The sequence below is a fragment of the Macaca thibetana genome, chromosome 10 (assembly GCF_024542745.1).
Source record: "Macaca thibetana thibetana isolate TM-01 chromosome 10, ASM2454274v1, whole genome shotgun sequence".
In the NCBI taxonomy this organism is placed as follows: Eukaryota; Metazoa; Chordata; class Mammalia; order Primates; family Cercopithecidae; genus Macaca; species Macaca thibetana.
In genome coordinates this window covers 69,252,302-69,269,862 of record NC_065587.1, presented here as the reverse complement: position 1 = coordinate 69,269,862, position 17,561 = coordinate 69,252,302, and the positions used below count along the sequence as shown (strand labels likewise).

The window sequence follows — 17,561 nt, the reverse complement described above, 5'->3', positions numbered from 1 at the left end:
TGGAGTCTCGCTCTGTTGCCAGGCTGCAGTGGCATGATCTTGGCTCACTACAACCTCTGCCTCCCAGGTTCAGGCAATTCTCCTGCCTCAGCCTCCTGAGTAGCTGGGACTACAGGCGCATGCCACCATGCCCAGCTAATTTTTGTATTTTTAGTAGAGACAGAGTTTCACCATATTGGCCAGGGTTGTCTCAATCTCTTGACCTTGTGATCCGCCCACCTCAGCCTCTCCAAGTGCTGGGATTACGGGCATGAGCCCTTGCATGCGGCCAATTTTTGTATTTTTAATAGAGACGGGGTTTCACCATGTTGGCCAGGCTGGTCTCGAACTCCTTGCCTCAAGTGATCTGCCTGCCTCGCCAGTGGGGTTTTGAGAAACCCAGGCACCTGCTGCATCCCTTAACCACCCACATACACTGCCCATGACTGGCTATTGGATCCATTATGTTTGTTTTAGGTGCCAGGAACAGAAACCACTCTAGATCAGGATTTTATAAACATGTATTAAATCCCTTTGAAGAGAAAGGATTTAATACTTCAATAATTGGCTGCTGACAAAATTTGTGGAAGGGCTGAAGAAGTGAGCCATCTGCTGGAGTCCAGAACTCCACCGCAGAACTGCTGCCACCGAGACAGCACCTGCCTCTTCCACAGTCAGTGGTGGGGGAGGGTGTGGAGTGGGGGTTGGTGGTGGTCAATAGGGTGCACTGGAACTACTGAGTTGAAGAACACCACATCATAGGTGCAACCGAGGGATCAGCAGGCCCTTGCCACTGCCTCTATAACTGTCTCCTGTCTCCCACTGTGCTGGTGGCACAATGCTGGAACACTGCTACAGAAAATCTTAACACCTCCAAGACGATCTTGACAGTAGCAAGAGTCAAACCAGTCGGAAGATGGCCCCAGCCCACGTCTGCCATCCATATCTCGTGGAAGTACATCTAACTGGTAGAACTTAATTCCCTGTTAGTATCTTTGCGGCAAAGAGATCTGAGAAATATAGTTTTTAACTCTCCAACTATGCAATCTAGAAGGCACCCTAGAGGGAGGTGGGAAAGAATGCTGGGTCTCCATCAGCCATATCCAGCCCAGTTATACAGGTCCAATAACCATTCCACCCCACCCCTCTCTCCTGGATTAGCAACCTTGCAATCTGGGGACTGAACATCAGCTTAAGAGGTAGTCTTTACTGGTCTAAGAATACTAACATCTCTCACGGTTCAGAAATGGGCACATAACCTAATTCTGGCCAATGAGACTTAAGGAGAGGGTTGCCGGAAGGGTATGGAAAACTTGCTGCTTCCTTTTTCTTAAAAGGAAAGGAAGTCCAGTTCCTCTTCCCCTCAAATGTGAGCAGAGAAGCATGTCATCTTGTGACCATGAAATGAACTGGCCTTAGCATGAAGCCTACACAACATATGGCAATGCAGGGGCATGGAAAAAGCCTGGGTCCTTTATGACATCACGGAGCCAATGAAAACACCACCCTGAATCCCACTCATGGTGCTTGCTGCCTGTGGACTTCTGTTTACTTGAACATACCTGAAGACATGAGTTTACTGTTTCAGTCAGTTGAATCAGGTTCCTGTTACCTCAGTCCAGAGTACCTCAACTGGCACATGGATCCAGTCTGCTTTTTACGATGTTCTCAAAGAGCTTCAAGACCTCCATGACATGACATGACATGACTATCTGGTTCTCCTCTTACTTGTCTGACTGCTCCACCTAGCAGCTTTGCAGACTCACCTACCCGATACCCAAGGAAGGAACCCACTTTCTGCTCTGTATACTCCCCTAAAGCAATCTAATTACACCCATGGGTTCAATTTCTACCTACATGAGACGGCCCATACACTAACATTTTCAATTCCAGCCTCCTCTCTGAGCTGCAAATCTGTATCTGCCTGCAGGCCACCTCCACTTCGATATCCCAAAAGCATCAGAGACCAGCCCAGGTCTGAAGCTGTGATTTGCTTCTCCTCTGAGGCATCCCAACTCTGTGAATGACACCAGCACCCATCCAGTCCTGCAGTCACAAAACCCAGAGGTCATCTCTCTCACCTCTGTCTCCCCATCCTACCACCCAATCCACCAGGTCCTGTCAATTTTTCCTCTCCATCTTCTCAGTCTCCACCTTGGTCCAGAGCCACCATCATCTCTTATCTAGACAACTGTACCAGTCTTCTCCCTGGTCTCCTGGATCCATTCTGCCTCCCTGGCCTCCCTCCCTCCATCCACAGCAGCCACAGGGATCTTTCAGAAATGCAGAGCAGATCATGGCTGTCTTAGTCTGTGTAGGCTGCTGTAACAAACTACCGTAGACTAGGTGGTTTAGAAACAACAGAAATGTATTTTGCATAGTTCTGGAGACTGAGAAGTCCTAGATCCAAGGGCTAGCAGATTCAATGTCTGGTAAGGACCTGATTTCTGGTTCCACCATCTTCTCATCATGTCCTCACATGGTAGAAGGGGTGAGGGAGCTCTCTGGGATCTCTTTTATAAAGTCACTAATTGCATTAATGAGGGCTCTGCCTTCATGACCTAGTTACCTCCCAAAAACCCAACTCCTAATACCATCATATTGGGGGTTAGGATTTTAACATGAATTTTGGAGGAACACAAACATTCAGTCTATAGCATTCTGCCTCCATCCCCGCCCCCCGCCAAATTCACATCCTTCTCACATGCAAAATACATTCATTCCTTACATCCCAACAGCCCCAAAAGTCTTAACTCATTCCAGCATCAACTCTGAAGTCTAAAATCCAAAGTTTTATTACCTAAGTGTCATCTAAGTCAAATATGGCTGAGACTCAAGGTGTGATGCATGCTGGGGCAAATTGTTCTCCAGCTGTGAGCCTGTTAAATCAAGCAAGTTATTTGCTTCCAAAATACAATGGTGGGACAGGTATAAGATAGACCATTCCAAAAGGGAAAAATAGGAAAGAAGAAAGGAATAGCAGATCCAAATTACATCCAAACTACAAGGCAAACTCCATGAGATCTTAAGGCTCAAGAAAAATCATTTTTGGTTCATTAAATGCTCTGCTTCCAGGCCCACTGAGGCAGCCTTCCAGATCCACGATGGTGTTGGTCCCACCCTCTGTACCCTCTGGGGTGGTGGTCCTGTCCCTCCAGCTCTATCCAGCAGAGGTCATGTTCCCAGGGCTCTGGGTAGCCCCACCCCAACAGCTCTGGGCAGCTCTTCCTCCATGGCTTTGGACAGAGGCCCTCTAACCTGTTGAATGCAAGGCATTGTCCCTGACTTTTGAAAGCAAGGAGATAGCCTTGATGATCTCTGAATTGCCTTCAGGGTCATTCTTCCCTTGTCTTGAACAATAGTTTGCATTCTGGTCTTGTCCTGAAAAACCCAAGAAGTCAAACAGCCTTCCTTCATCCCTCCCCATCTCCTTCCCCTTCAATTCAAGATGGCAGTTTTCCAGCTGGGATGGCTGATTAAGTTCATAACCATTACAGTCTCCTTATGGAGACTAATGTTTTCTCCCAAACATTCTTTCTGATTCTTTGCAATATGGATAGGCTGAAAATTTTTCAAATCTTTACATTTTGCTTCCTATTTGCTTAAAAGTCGCATCTTTAACTCATTTATTTCTACTTATATTTTACTGTAAGCAGTCAGGAGGAGCCAAGCCACAGCTTCAACACTTTGCTTAGAAACAGCTTCAGTTAAATATCCCATTTCATTGCTCACAAGTTCTACCTCCTATAAAGCACTAGAACATGGACATAATTCAGCCAAGTTCTTTGCCATTTTGTAACAAGATGGTCTTTTTTCCATCGTCCAATATCTTCCTCATTTCCTCATCCAAATGGCCTTTTTCATCTGTATTTCTACGAATACTCTGTTCAGGATTCCTTAGTTATTATCAGGTTCCTGATTTTAAAAATTTGAAGTTTTCTTTACAGTTCCACTGCACTCCAGCCTGGGTGACAAAAGTGAGACCCTGTCTCAAAAGAAAGAAAAAGGACACTAATCTCACTCACGAGGGCTCTGCCCCCAGGAACCCCGCGACATAATCACTTCCCAAAGGCCCACCTCCCAACATCAGCACCTGGGATTTCAACATATGGATGTTGGGGAGATACAAAGTCACCTTGATCTTGGATTTCTCAGCCCCCGAAACTGTGAGAAATAAATTTCTGTTGTTTATAAGCCACAGTCTATGGTATTGCTATGGCAGCCAAAAGGACTAAGGCACTTCCTCAGAACCACATGCCATTCTTTTGTAGCCCCTACTATCAATGTATACTTTACACTCTCCATTAACCAGTGTGATTATTTGATCATTATCTGAATCCTCCACTACACTGTAAGCTTCATAATGCAGAGATTGGTAGTGTCTTTTTGCTGATCACTAAATCCCCTGGGTCCAGCCCAGCCAATAGCAGTTGACCAGTAATTACCTTTAAATGAACTCCATACCTTTAAGTCATTATAATAAATAATGGTGGCTTATGCTTTTAAGAAAGTCTCTGCCCCCCAATGCTATAGCTGGTTTGTTCATATGTAGGCATCTGACTAGAACTTGGAAATTTTCTCTCTCTCCCTCTCTCTGTGCCATAAGGCCTGTAACTTGAGAGCTGTGGCTCCAATTGCTAGCTACTTATCAATCTCTATTCTTCCTTAGTAAGAGAACTCCAATTTTAGCTGAGCACATTACCGCTATGAATGAAGACAACATATCCAGCTGCCCTTGCAGCCAGGGGTGGCCATGTGACCAATTTCTAGTCAATGACACGCAAGGGGAAATGTTATATAAAATTTCTGAGATAGCATCCTAAAAAGGGGAAGGGTCATATCCTTTGCCTTTCCATTTCTCCACCTCTTTTCAGGGTGGAATTTGGATGAGATGGCTGGCACTTCAGCAACTATCTTGAATAGGAGGTGACCCTGGGAATGAAAACTCTGCTCAAAAATGATGGAGCAGAAAGATAGAAAGGGCCTATGCCACTAGTGACCATGGAGCAGCCATCCCAGCCATGGACTTCCTACCTCCAGACTTTTTTTTTAATAGAGGAAACACTTTAAGTTGTATTAAGTCTCTCTTGTCAGGTTTCCCTTATTGAAAGCCAAATATCATTGCTGTTGACAGTCATGTTCCTGACATGTAGAGATAATCCCTCTGCTGAGTGAGGGCAGAAAAAAGAAATCTCTCAACTTACTTTCCCCTGAGGCCCGGCTTCACCTCAGTCAAGGGAATAGCAAAGCATTTTCATTAAGCTAATTCACATTGGCTTTCTGTCACTTACAAACAAAAGTCTTGACTAATACATCAAGACTAGTCTGAAAGTGAAGACACGGAGAGACCTTCAAGCTCTGTTATAATTTAAAATGCAATCAAACAGCAAACATTTATTGAGCACTTATAATGTGTTGTGCACTGTTCTAAGGACCTCACCTAACATCATCTCTCTTCATTCTTCCAACATCCCTGTGAATTAGGTGACCGCATGTCCATTTTGCAGATTAGGAAACAGGCACGGGCAGGTGACTGGCCCGAGGTCACACATGCAATAAAATAGTGCAATTTTAACCTACGCAAGGTACAGAATTATAGGGGATGACCCAGTATCAAGTTTCCCTTTTGTTTTAGTTTTGGCTGCCTGATAGCAAGTCTGAGACTTTAGTGTAAGTCATTTATGTGGAAGGTGATCCCTGGAAGCAGAAGTAAGGGGTGAGAGGAATGGGACAGAGGGGGTGTTAGTGAAGTCAGTTGTAGTAATAGGGATGAGTACTTCTGGTCTCTGAGAAGGTTCCAGAGAGATCTGAATGGTCTAGAACACCTCTCTGAATCATCCATCTGTGACAGTAGAAGACTGGCATTTACTCGCCGGCTCCTGCCCCCATTAGTGAATGGCCTGGCACCTCTGGAACGTATGGGCAGAGCTCCCACAGGGATACCCCATCTATCAAATGGGGATGGAGATAACAGACTCATCTCATAGAGCTGCTGGGTTCCAAGAGTTAATATATGTAAAGCGCATCAAACCATGCTGAGCACAGGGAAAGCACTCAGTAATGTATGCTGTGTATGACCTGAGGGAAGAGCGTTCCATGCAGAGGGAATAGCAAATGTAAAGGGCCTGAGGCCAGGACATGTTCGCTGTGGAGGAGGCACAGCAAGGAGACCAGTGTGACTAGAGTGGGCTCCAGGGCTCGAGGAGTGGATGGTCAGAAGGTGTGAGTCACTGCATCCAGCCAGGAAAGGTTTCTTCACTCTTAAAAAGAGGTGCGAAGGATGTCCTAACTTCCACTTGTGGACATTCGCATGTAGTGATGTGATGCTTTGAGCTACAGCAGCCATCTTGGGACCATGAAGGGCACACTGCAGGATAACAGAACACTGAAGATGATGGCACAAAAGGATAGACAGAACCAGAATCTTTTTTTTTTTTTTTTTTCTGAGACAGAGTCCTGCTCTGTCGCCCAGGCTGGAATGCAGTGGCATGATATCAGCTCGCTGCAACCTCTGCCTCTCAGTTTCAAGCGATTCTCCTGTCTCAGCCTCTGGAGTAACTGGGACTACAAGCGCGTGCCACCATGCCTGGCTAATTTTGGTACTTTTGGTAGAGACAGGGTTTCACTATGTTGGCTAGGCTGGTCTCGAACTCCTGGCCTCAAGTGATTTGCTTGCCTCAGCCTTCCAAAGTGCTGGGATTACAGGTGTGAGCCACTGCACCCAGCCAGAACTGGAGTCTTTGTTCAACTGCCTCTTTACCAACCTTAGACATGCCTACCACATCTTATTATGTGAGAAAACAAACCTTCTTATTGCTTAAGCAATTTTGAATTGGGCCATAGATATCTTAACACAGAGAATTTGATACCAGGAAATGAGGTCCCCCTGAATACACCATGATGAAAGAATCAGGCCAGAGCTCCACTTTTCCACTCTAGCAACTGTTATCTTCCCATTCTTACTTCTTATAATGAGAAAGATGTTTTAGAAGGGATAACTTCCTTCTTGATGAAATTCTCTAATTCTTTTTTTTTTTTTTTTTTTTTTTTTTTTTTTTGAGACAGAGTCTCGCTTTGTCGCCCAGGCTGGAGTGCAGTGGCGGGATCTCGGCTCACTGCAAACTCCGCCTCCCAGGTTCCCGCCATTCTCCTACCTCAGCCTCCCGAGTAGCTGGGACTACAGGCGCCCACCACCTCACCCGGCTAGTTTTTTTGTATTTTTTTTAGTAGAGACGGGGTTTCACCGCTTTAGCCAGGATGGTCTCGATCTCCTGACCTCGTGATCCGCCCGTCTCGGCCTCCCAAAGTGCTCTGGGGCTGAGGTGTGGTTGTCAGTTCTACTTCTGGAAACAAAGTATCATTTAGGTGTCCACGGGAATTATGTTGGGAAAGGGAAAGGCTCAAATCTTGGTCTCAGTGTTCTAAGGTTTTGTGAGAGACTAAGAACCCAAAATAAAAGATCTTCAACAGCAAAATGGATGTTACGCAATTCACAGAGCACTATATGAGCACTCTCCCAATTCACACAACTCTGAGTGAGGAGCAGCATTACTTCATTTTACAGACAGGATTCAGACAGTGTCAGCAACTGGCTCAAGGCAAAGTAGAAACCCCTGGCCCCCTCCTCCATGTGGAGTTTTCTTGGGCTGGCAGGGTAAGTATGCATTCCTCCATGTTCGTGCCATCCACGTGGAGAAGGAAGACAAGCAAACCAGACATGGTTGTCTTCAACCGAGTCTGGGATGTCCACCTTCCTGCTTGGAGTTGGTGGTTAGGTGGCTCCACAGTATGGACTTGTATGACCTGACTTTCATTTCAGCTGATCTTGAACAAGCGGGTCTATAACTGCACCTACTTCCAGTAGTGTTGTAATGATACAAACAGTGTGGAACTCGAAGGCAGGGCCCACACATTGTCAGCGCGATTCCTGAGGGCTCCGTGTGACAGTCACTGTTGCTGAACCAAGGCAACCAGCCGTGGGGCAGAGAGCGGCCTCCGGAGCCAGACTATCTGGATTTGAATGCGGATTCGGCCACTTACTAACTCCATGATCTTGGGTAAATCACTTAAACCTCTGTGTGTCAGTCTCCTCTTCTGTAAAATGGGAATAACAATCATACCTTCCTTGCAGAGTTGTTTTGAGGTTTAGATAAGTCAATATTCGTGCAAAATGTTTGGAACGGCGCCAGACACAGCCAGCACCAGATTGGAAGTGGAACCGTTGGTGGGGATCATCACCTCGCTGGCTAGGAGCCCTAGCAGCGGGGCAGCAGCGCACTGCAGGCTTTGCCGACTCATCCCGGCTGGGCAGGTTCGCCTCGCTCTCCGCCCCCGCCCCCGCGGCCTAAGTCACCGCGGCCGGTGCGTCACCCGCGCCCCTCCCGCCCCGCGACCTGCAAACTCACCCTGAGTCAGCCAGCCCGGGCGCTTCCACTCCCCGGACGCCGCGCGGGGGAGGGGAGGCGGGAGGCGCCCCCCGGTGGAGAGCCGGAGCCCCGCGCGAGTTCGGCTGCACCTGGCGAGCGGAGCCTGAGTCGCGGGGGGACCGCGGGGTTGAGACCGGACCACGGCGGGGCCGGGGGAGAAACGCGCCCTGGCCCGGGCCCCCCCACCCGACCGCGCAGAATGGTACGGCCCGGCCAGAGTTAAGGCCGGAGGAGGCGGCGAGTCCCGCGGCGGCGGCGGCGACAACGGTGGCGGCGACGATGGGGCTGCGTGCTGGAGGAGCGCTGGGCAGAGCCGGCGCGGATCGGGGGGCGCCCGAGGGGCCCAGGCCGAGCGGTGGCGCGCAGGGCGGCAGCATCCACTCGGGCTGCATCGCCGCGGTACACAACGTGCCACTGAACGTGCTTATCCGGCCGCTGCCGTCCGTGCTGGACCCCGCCAAGGTGCAGAGCCTCGTGAACACTATCCGGGTGAGGCCCCGAGGAGTCCAGCCAGCTGGAGGGAGGGCTTTGGAGGGGAGGTCGCCGGAGGAGGGAGGTCGCCGCGATGGAGGCGAGACGGAGTGGTTCCGGGCTCAGCCGGAGCTTAGCATCTGCTGTGTGACCTTGAGCAAGTGGCTGGGCCTTTCTGGGCCTCTGTTTCCTCACTTGAGCAAGGAGGGAATTGGACGAGATAATTAAAGTAGTGATGATAATGCTTATAACGCTAGTGCTTGCAGTGGTCCAGGAACTGCAGGAAGTCCCTTAGTTTCCAATGCCAACCCAATGAGTACCTATGAGGTAGAGAGTGTCTCTTTTGCAAACGAGAAACTGAGGCAGGGAAGATTTCAGCGGCTTGACTAAGATCAGGCGCTTAAAAAGTGGCACGGCTAGGATTCACACCCAGGCAGCCGGCCCCCACTGCCCAGCACATGGCCACTGCACTACCCGGAGATAAGCCGTGGGTTATCATGGCTGTGACAGTCAGTGACAGTGGGACTGGGTGTGTCGTATCTGCTGGGAGGCCCTCCTCTGAATGGGAAGTGGAAGAGGTCAAGGGTCAGCTCCACCACTGAGGGAGGGTGTTAAGAATGCTGGAGTGATTCTGGCAGGTGCAAGAACAGGTGTCAGGTTAGGCCTACACGACATTGAGTCCCCTCCCCCCTGACCCTTGGAAGGCGAGCACATGAGATCCCTAAGCCCCACCCAGCACCTCTACAGCCACCCCCGATTAACTTTCAGTCCTAGTATTTACACTGCTGTCCTCACTGCCTGGAGCCACTTCCCCTGACAACCACAGGGCCTGCCCCCCTGCCTGGTCCAGCTCTCTGCCTCCTTGATCACCCTTGGTCAGGGTCCCTGGCGTCTCTAGCTCTCCCCTTAGCCCGAGATGTTTCTCAGGATACCACTTATGTCCACCAGAAATTATATCATACATTTATTTGTGTTGCATTTTATTTTCTGTCTTCCCGACCTCTTGTGAACTCTACAAGGGCGAGGACCTTGTCCCATCTTATCTGTTGCCACAACAGTAGCACAGTGCCTGGCTGAGATGGGAAGGGATCTGCTATACACGCCCTGTCCCACCACTGGGCTTTTTCTCCTATTGAGAACCTCTTCTGTCTCTGCCTTGTTGTTTCTGACTCTTCCTCAGTCTTCCTGTCTCAGTGTCAGCATCTTCCCTGACCGTCCCTACCAGGTTAGGAGCTCTGTGGGCCTGCAGCCACCTGTGTGACCACCTGCATAGCTCTGATCTACTGGCTTTTTTTTTTAAAGACATTGTCTCTCTCTGTCGCCCAGGCTGGGGTGCAGTGGCGCGATCTCGGCTCACTGCAACTTCTGCCTCCCAGGTTCAAGCTATTCTCCTGCCTCGGCATCCTGAGTAGCTGGGATTACAGGCACCCGCCACCACGCCTGGCTGGTTGTTGTATTTTAGTAGAGATGGGGTTTCACCATATTGGCCAGGCTGGCCTCAAACTCCAGACCTCAAGTGATCTGCCCGCCTCAACCTCCCAAAGTGCTGGGATTACAGCTCACTGGCTTTTAACGTCCTGTTTAGACACCTGCCTTCCATGCTAGAACTGTAGGCTCCAAGGGCCAGAACCAGCTCTTCCTTTGCTTACGTACACCTATATTAGTTTTCTGGGGCCACTGTAGGTTACCACAAAGTTGATGGCTTAAAACAACACAGCTTTATTTATCGTCAGAAGTCCAAAATGGGTCTTACTGGGCTAACATCAAGCAGGGCTGCACTGTTTTCTATAGGCTCTAGGGGAGAATCTATTTCCTCACCTTTCCCAGCTTCCAGATGCCACCCACACTGCGTGGCTTCTGGCCTCTTCCTCTAACCAGCAACATTAGACCAAGGCCTTCTCACATCGCATCACTCTGACCTCTTCTTCTGCTCCCTCTTCCCAGTTTTAAGGACGCTGATAATGACATTCGACCCATCTAGATAACCTTGGATAATTTCTGCATCTCAAGATCCTTACCTTAATTCCGTCCGCCAAGTCCCTTTTCTCATGTAAGGTAACGTATTCACAAGGGTTCAGACGTGGACATCTTTGGGAGCCATCATTCTGGCCATCCACCATCGTGCCTTCAGTACCCAGCACAAGGCCTGCCTGGCACGGCTGCCCCTCCGTAGTGCTCTACGGATGCCCGGTAGGCATCAGCTCACTGACTCTTCAGCAGCAGCCCTCTAGGATGTCTTATTCCCAGTTTACAGGTGAGGAATGTCATTCAGAGGGCTGGGTGCCCCAGCTGCTGTGGAGAGGAGCCGAGATCCAAAGTCAGGTGTGCCGAGTTCCAGAGCGCAGGCTCGTGACTGCTGCGCCTTACTGCTGAATAATCATTTGTGGAATCATGAGAGAGGACCCGTGGGCCAGCAGCAGGAGGCATTCCAGGCCGCTCACACTTAATGGGGTCTCCCCAGAGTGCTCTACGCTGCACCCATCCTGCCCCAGGCTTTCCCTACTTAGAGGATGACCCACTCTCCACCTGGCTGTGCGGGCCCCTAACAGGAAGCCAACTTAGATTCTCCCTTTTCTCTTGCCCTTGGATTCACCCCTCTGCCAGACCCCTCGGACCTGCCCCCTAAATGTGTCCCAAACCCGTCTACCTCTCCCTGTCCCCACCACACCATCATCCAGACCAGCATCTTCTGCTGAATGCCTGCAAAGGCCTCCCCTCTGTCTTCTTGCCTTGTGCCCTTGTCGGCCCTGCCAAGTCTGTTCTCCCGTGACAGCATTCTAGAGTGTGCATCAGATCATATCACTCTCCCCTATCGCGAACACTCCAGGCCCACCAACTTCTCTCAGAAACGGATCTGCACCATCTGGCTCCTGCTGGCCTTTCTGACCATTCCTCGAGCCCTGGAGGCCACTCTAGTCACACTGGCCTCCTTGCTGTGCCTCCTATATGGTGAAGGTGCTCTGGCCTCAGGCCCTTTGCGTTTGCTGTTCCCTCTGCGTGGAATCTTCTTCCCTCAGGTCATACACAGCATACATTACTGAGCGCTTTCGATGTGCCAAGCATGATTTAAAGTGCTTTATATATATTAACTCATTTAACCCAAAAGCTCTGTGAGATGGATCGGTTATCTCCATCCCATTTGATAGATGGGGCAACTGAGGCACAAAAAGATTAATTGCCGAAGATCACATAGCTGTTAAGCAGCGAGCTAGATTTGAACCCGGGCAGCTACGCTCTTAATTGAAACTATTCCACTTCTCTCTTTTTTTTTTTTTTTTTTTTTTTTGAGATGGAGTCTCACTCCGTCGCCTGTGCTAGAGTGCAATGGTGCGATCTCAGCTCACTGCGACCTCTGCCTCCCGGGTTCAAGCGATTCTCCTGCCTCAGCCTCCTGAGTAACTGTGATTACAGGCATGCACCACCATGCCCAGCTAATTTTTGTGGTAGAGAGAGGGTTTTGCCATTTTAGCCAGGCTGGCTTCAAACTCCTGACCTCAAGTGATCCACCCACCTCGGCCTCCCAAAGTTCTCATTACAGGTGTGAGCAACCATGCCCAGCCCCGTTTCTGAATCTTTCCAAGTACTCTGCTTCCTTCTTACCTCAGAGAGGCCTTGTGGACCCCATCTCTGTCCTCTCACCTGTATTATTGTCATTATAGCATTTGTCACTCTAATATTTACTTCTTGTTCCATCTGCCCCACTAGACTGGAGCCCCTTGAAGGCAGGGCCTTATTCAGTCTCATTCCAGCTGTACTGTATTCCCAAGGTCTACAACAGGGCCCAATGGATAGTGTGCATGTGGTGTACTGATACATGTGTGGGAGAAATCCCTGATTTGTAGCATCTGTCCATTTCTCTGGTGTAAATACTCTCCCATGGCTGATTTTCAAGCTACAAAGTGATGTCGACCAGCTCACAAAATTCCTGATATTTAGCAGTTGTCTCTCACAGTAGTCCGGTGTGATCACCTTATAAGGAGCGCGACACAGGTGGACAAAGTCTGCTTTACAAACTGTCAAGCCTTGTACCATCCATTGACTCTGTGCCCCTTCTCCCCAGGAGGACCCAGACAGCGTGCCCCCCATCGATGTCCTCTGGATCAAAGGGGCCCAGGGAGGTGACTACTTCTACTCCTTCGGGGGCTGCCACCGCTACGCGGCCTACCAGCAGCTGCAGCAAGAGACCATCCCCGCCAAGCTTGTCCAGTCCACTCTCTCAGACCTAAGGGTGTACCTGGGGGCATCCACACCAGACTTGCAGTAGCAGCCTCCTTGGCACCTGCTGCCACCTTCAAGAGCCCAGAAGACACACCTGGCCTCCAGCAGGCTGGGCCATGCAGAAGGGATAGCAGGGGTGCATTCTCTTTGCACCTGGGGAGAAGGTCTGACTCTGGGCACCCCTCTCGCCAGCTACAAGGCCTTGGACTCACTGTGCAGTGTGGGAGCCCCAGTTCCCACCTCTGTGACAATAGGATCATGGCCTTACCCTTGAAGCATTACTGAGAAGGTGAAATGAGAACAGAGATGCGCTTGGAGAGCCACATGCTGCCGGCTCCAAATTCCCAAGGACAAGGATCCCTCTGTATTTTTGTCTATGTAACCTCTTATGTAGACTACATTCAGCTGCAAGGATAGGAAAACCTTGGTTGCAGTGGTTTAAACAAACAGAAGATTGTTTTTCCACATAGCATGGATTCTGGAGATGGGTGGCTAATGGTATTGGTTCAACAACTCCACAAAGGTAGGGGTGACATCTTGGATCCTTTTGCCTTGATCTCAGTGCTTGTTACTTCATGGTCCCAAGATGGCTGCTGTATCCCCAAGAATCATGTCTGCGTTCAAGGAAGGAGGGGTGGAGGAAGAGGAAGGGCCAAACTAGCTGGACCTGTCACCTATCAGAAAGTAAAACCTAGTCAGAAGTCTGTTTCCTGCTCTCTCCCTCTGCATATTTTCACTTAGATGCCCTTGGCCTGAGCCAGCTACCATTGCACCTCTAGCTGCAAAGAAAGCTAAGACAGCAGGGAACAGAATTGTCATGGTTGAGTAGACCAATCGTGTTCCATCTACTGAGACTGGTACACTGCCTCCTGCAATAAAACTGGGATCCCATTACCAAGAGAGAAAGGCGGAATTGTGTACCAGTTAGCTTTTGCTGTGTAACAAACCATCCCCAAACTTGGCAGCTAGAAACAAACCCTCTATTTTCCCACAATCCTGTGGGTTAGCAGTTTGGGCTGGGCTCAACAGGGCAGTTCTGCTGCTCCCACCTGGGATCCCTCATGGAGTTAAGGTCAGCTGTTGACCTCAGCTGGGCCTGGATGGTCTAGGATAGCCTTACTCACTTGCCTGGAAGGTGACAGGCTGTTGGCTGGAGTTGCTTGGTTCTCCTCCATGTGGCCTCTCCAGCAGGCTAGCTGAGGCTTATTCACATGATAGCTTCAGGGTTCCAAGAGAGTGAGAGTAGAAGCTGAAAGACTTCTTGGGTTCTTGGCCTGGAACTGGGACTAGGACAGTGTCACTTCTGCTAAATTCTCTCCGTCAGAGCAAATCACAAGGCTTTGCTCAGATTCAAGGGATGAGAAACAGACGACATGTCTTGATGAGGGGAACCACGCAGAGCTTGTGGCCATTTTTCACCTATCACAAATAATTTTGGATGGGCAAATAAAAGTATTTCCCTCTTCCCCCTTTCTCTCTCTCTGTTTCACGGGCCTCACTCTGCCAAGTCTGAAGGCACTAAGACATTGTCTTGGCCCTCAGGGTCTAGGGGAAGAGGTGTTGGGGCAGGAAGTGAGTCTCTCCAAGGACTGGACCCACTGTAGTAGGGGCACCTCCTTGCTGCACTGGTGGTATGGGGTTAGGCCAGGTAGGACATTCCAGAGGGGCTTCCGAAAATCAAGAGTCCCCAGGGAAAGGGAACAGAGTAAGGCAGGCCTTGTTCTCACTGCCCTCTAAGGGAACTTGGTCACTTGGCCCTTTTAAGCCTCAGTTTCCCCAGTTCAATAATAAGGACAACAACTTTTCCCACGCATTCTCTTTCCCAGGGAAAGATGACTGAGGTGACCAATAATAGAACTGAAAAGGGAGAGTGTCCTGAGTGCAATGTTGTATCCTGGATTGGATCTTGGAACAAAAACAGGACATTAGTGGGAAAACTGTAAATCTGAAAAATGTCTGAATTTTAATTAATATACCAATTTCAGTCTCTTAGTTTTGACGAATGTACCATGGTGATGTAAGATGTTGACCTTGGGGTAGGCTGGGTGAAGGATATACAGGAACTCTTTATACTATCTCTGCAACTTTTCTGTAAATCTAGTATCATTCCAAAATAAAAGTTTATTTAATTAAAAAAAAAAGGGGTGTGCAATTCCTTTAGACCAGCGGTTCAGGGTCTCAAGCTTGTTTGCTAAATCCCAGATTGCTGGGCTCCACCCCCACTTTGTTTTTTTGTTTGTTTGTTTGTTTTGAGACAGGGTCATGCCCTGTCACCCAGGCTGGAGTGCAGTGGCACGATCATGGATCGCTGCAGCCTTGACCTCCCGGGCTTAAGTGATCTTCCCACCTCAGCCTCCTGAGTAGCTGGGACTACAGGTGCGCCCTTCTCATTTTTTTGTAGAGATAGGGTTTTGCCATGTTCTCTGGGCTGGTCTTAAACTCCTGGCACAAGCGATTCTCCCGCCTCAGACTCCCAAAGTGCTGGGATTACAGATGTGGCCCCCGGAGTTTCTGATTCAGGTGAATTGGGGCAAGGCCCCAATAATATATTTGCTTTTCTAAGAAGTTCCCAGATGATGCTGATGCTGCTGTTCAGGGACCACACACTAAGAGCCACTCATTTAGACTGCGTCAGTTATTTTCAAATATAGTGACCTCCCCACTTCCATCGCCAGTGGAATGAGTCTACTCATTCCCCCCAGCTTGTCTACCATTAACTGTGTGACCTTGGGCAGTTCTGTCCCTTCCCTGGGGACTTCTTCCAGGCTGTCAGATGGGCTGTGTACCCCTAAGGTTTGTAGCGAGGGTGAGGTGCCACGGTCTTCTGCGAGTAAACTCCTCCTGTGCCCGCTGGGCTGGAATAAGAGTGAAGATGGTCGCCCCCTCCCGAAACAACTTCTCCTTCTTGCAGAGAAGACGCACCCAGGCAGCGCTAAGGGCCCTGCCAGGCACTGGGAAGGAGGTGCAGAACGGATTCGGAGTAGAGGGGGACTGGTTGGTCATTTAAGGAAGACGAGCTGGGTTTTAAAGGCTGTAACCTGCAGGTCGCTGAGAGTTGCGTTTCCCTCTTATAGCAGCAGGTGGCGCTGCTCTCCTGCCCCCACTGCAGGGCTGGCCCTCGGGCTTGCAGAGCTACCACTGTGGAAAGGGACTGGATGCGCGCGCCCGGCTGAGAGAGGCAGAATAGTTAATCCGGGTTCAGCCGGGAGTCTGGAGTTCAGGTTCTACTTACCTGCTCTTGTTCTGTGACCTTGCATACATGTCTACCCACTCCTGTCTATACTGGGGGTGCTGGGCCAGAGAATCTCAGGCTCAGCAAAGGAGGTACCTTCTCCAAGAAGCTTCTGGGCTCCTACTAGCTGGGCTACCGTGACCCTACATGTAGTGTCCCTCCCCAAACCAACCTCTGCCCCCAGGAACCTGGCTCCAGTGAAAGGCAGTATGTGCCTTCCCTGCCCTGGAATCCACCCATTTGACCTGTGGTAGATTTAAATTTCTTTTCTTTTCTTTTTCTTTTTCTTTTTTTTTTTTTTCATTTCACAAGGCTTTTCGTTGTTGTTGTTTTAGTAGAGACGAGGTTTCACCATGTTGGCCAGGCTGGTCTCAAACTCTTGGCCTCAGGTGATCCGCCCGCCTCGGCCTCCTGAAGTGCTGGGATTACAGGCGTGAGCCACCATGCCCAGCCATTTCACAAGTTTTATATAAGTATATTTACTTTTTAAAATGTGTTTGTTTGTTTGAGACAGGGTTTTGCTCTGTTACCAAAGCTGGCATGCAATGTCCTGATTATAGCTCACTGCAACCTCAAACTCCTGGCCTCAAGCCATCCTCCTGCCTCAGCCTCCCAAGTAGCTAGGACTACAGGCACCACCACACCTGGCTAATTTTTTTTTTTTTAAACATTTTATACAGACCAGGTCTTGCTCTGTCGCCTAGGGTGGTTGGTCTCCAACTCCTGGCCTCAAGTGATCCTCCTGCCTTGGCCTCCCAAAGTATTGGTATTACAGGCATGAGCCACTGCATTCAGCCATATTTACCTTTTAAACATTAAAATATTAAAATGTTAAATAATTAAATATTAGAAACTGAAAATATTAGAGGCAAGCGGAAGCCCACCACAAGACCCAGTCCTGGTTATTCCTTTGCACTCTTGAGACAGTTACCTTCATGAATTTGGCATCAACCCTTCCAGACTCATCTAATTTGATAGTAATGAATGTGTGTTTAAGTAAAGAATGTTTTCTTTTTTGTGTTGTTTTGCAGATTGCTTTTCTCCCTTGGCACTGTGCCGCCGCCAACCATCCCATTCGTGTGTGTTCTTCTCCCAATCTCCCTCATTCTGGTCTGTGCCCAAATGTCACTTCTTCCTGGGCCTTCCCAACCATAGTGTCTAAAACAGCCCCCTCCCCCATCATTCTGTCCCTTTATCCAGTTTTATTTTCTTCATGGCATTTGTCACACTCTCCC

General features: G+C 49.4%; 1 protein-coding gene and 1 long non-coding RNA gene across 2 annotated transcripts in view; one reads left to right on the top strand and one right to left on the bottom strand.

Annotated features, from left to right (window-relative positions):
• The window catches only part of LOC126964354 (uncharacterized), a 90,465-nt gene extending 81,997 nt beyond the window's left edge, over window positions 1–8,468 (bottom strand). The window contains exon 1 of the long non-coding RNA XR_007729343.1: window positions 8,385–8,468. This is a non-coding gene — a long non-coding RNA (uncharacterized LOC126964354). The remainder of the gene's footprint in view (window positions 1–8,384) is intronic.
• Window positions 8,469–8,495: 27 nt separating this feature from the next.
• Window positions 8,496–13,994, top strand: SRXN1 (sulfiredoxin 1). The gene is made up of 2 exons (XM_050807351.1): window positions 8,496–8,894; window positions 12,937–13,994. Exons 1-2 carry the CDS (start codon window positions 8,685–8,687, stop codon window positions 13,138–13,140), a joined length of 414 nt encoding a protein of 137 aa, XP_050663308.1. The 5' UTR covers window positions 8,496–8,684; the 3' UTR covers window positions 13,141–13,994.
• The last annotated feature ends 3,567 nt before the right edge of the window (window positions 13,995–17,561 follow it).

What these genes read in the sequence shown, in the direction of transcription:
- SRXN1 (XM_050807351.1), top strand. Translation starts at nt 8,685, where the DNA reads ATGGGGCTGCGTGCTGGAGGAGCGCTGGGCAGAGCCGGCGCGGATCGG. An exon ending in GCCTCGTGAACACTATCCGG is followed by an intron (nt 8,895 to 12,936) that starts GTGAGGCCCCGA and finishes CCTTCTCCCCAG; the next exon opens with GAGGACCCAGACAGCGTGCC.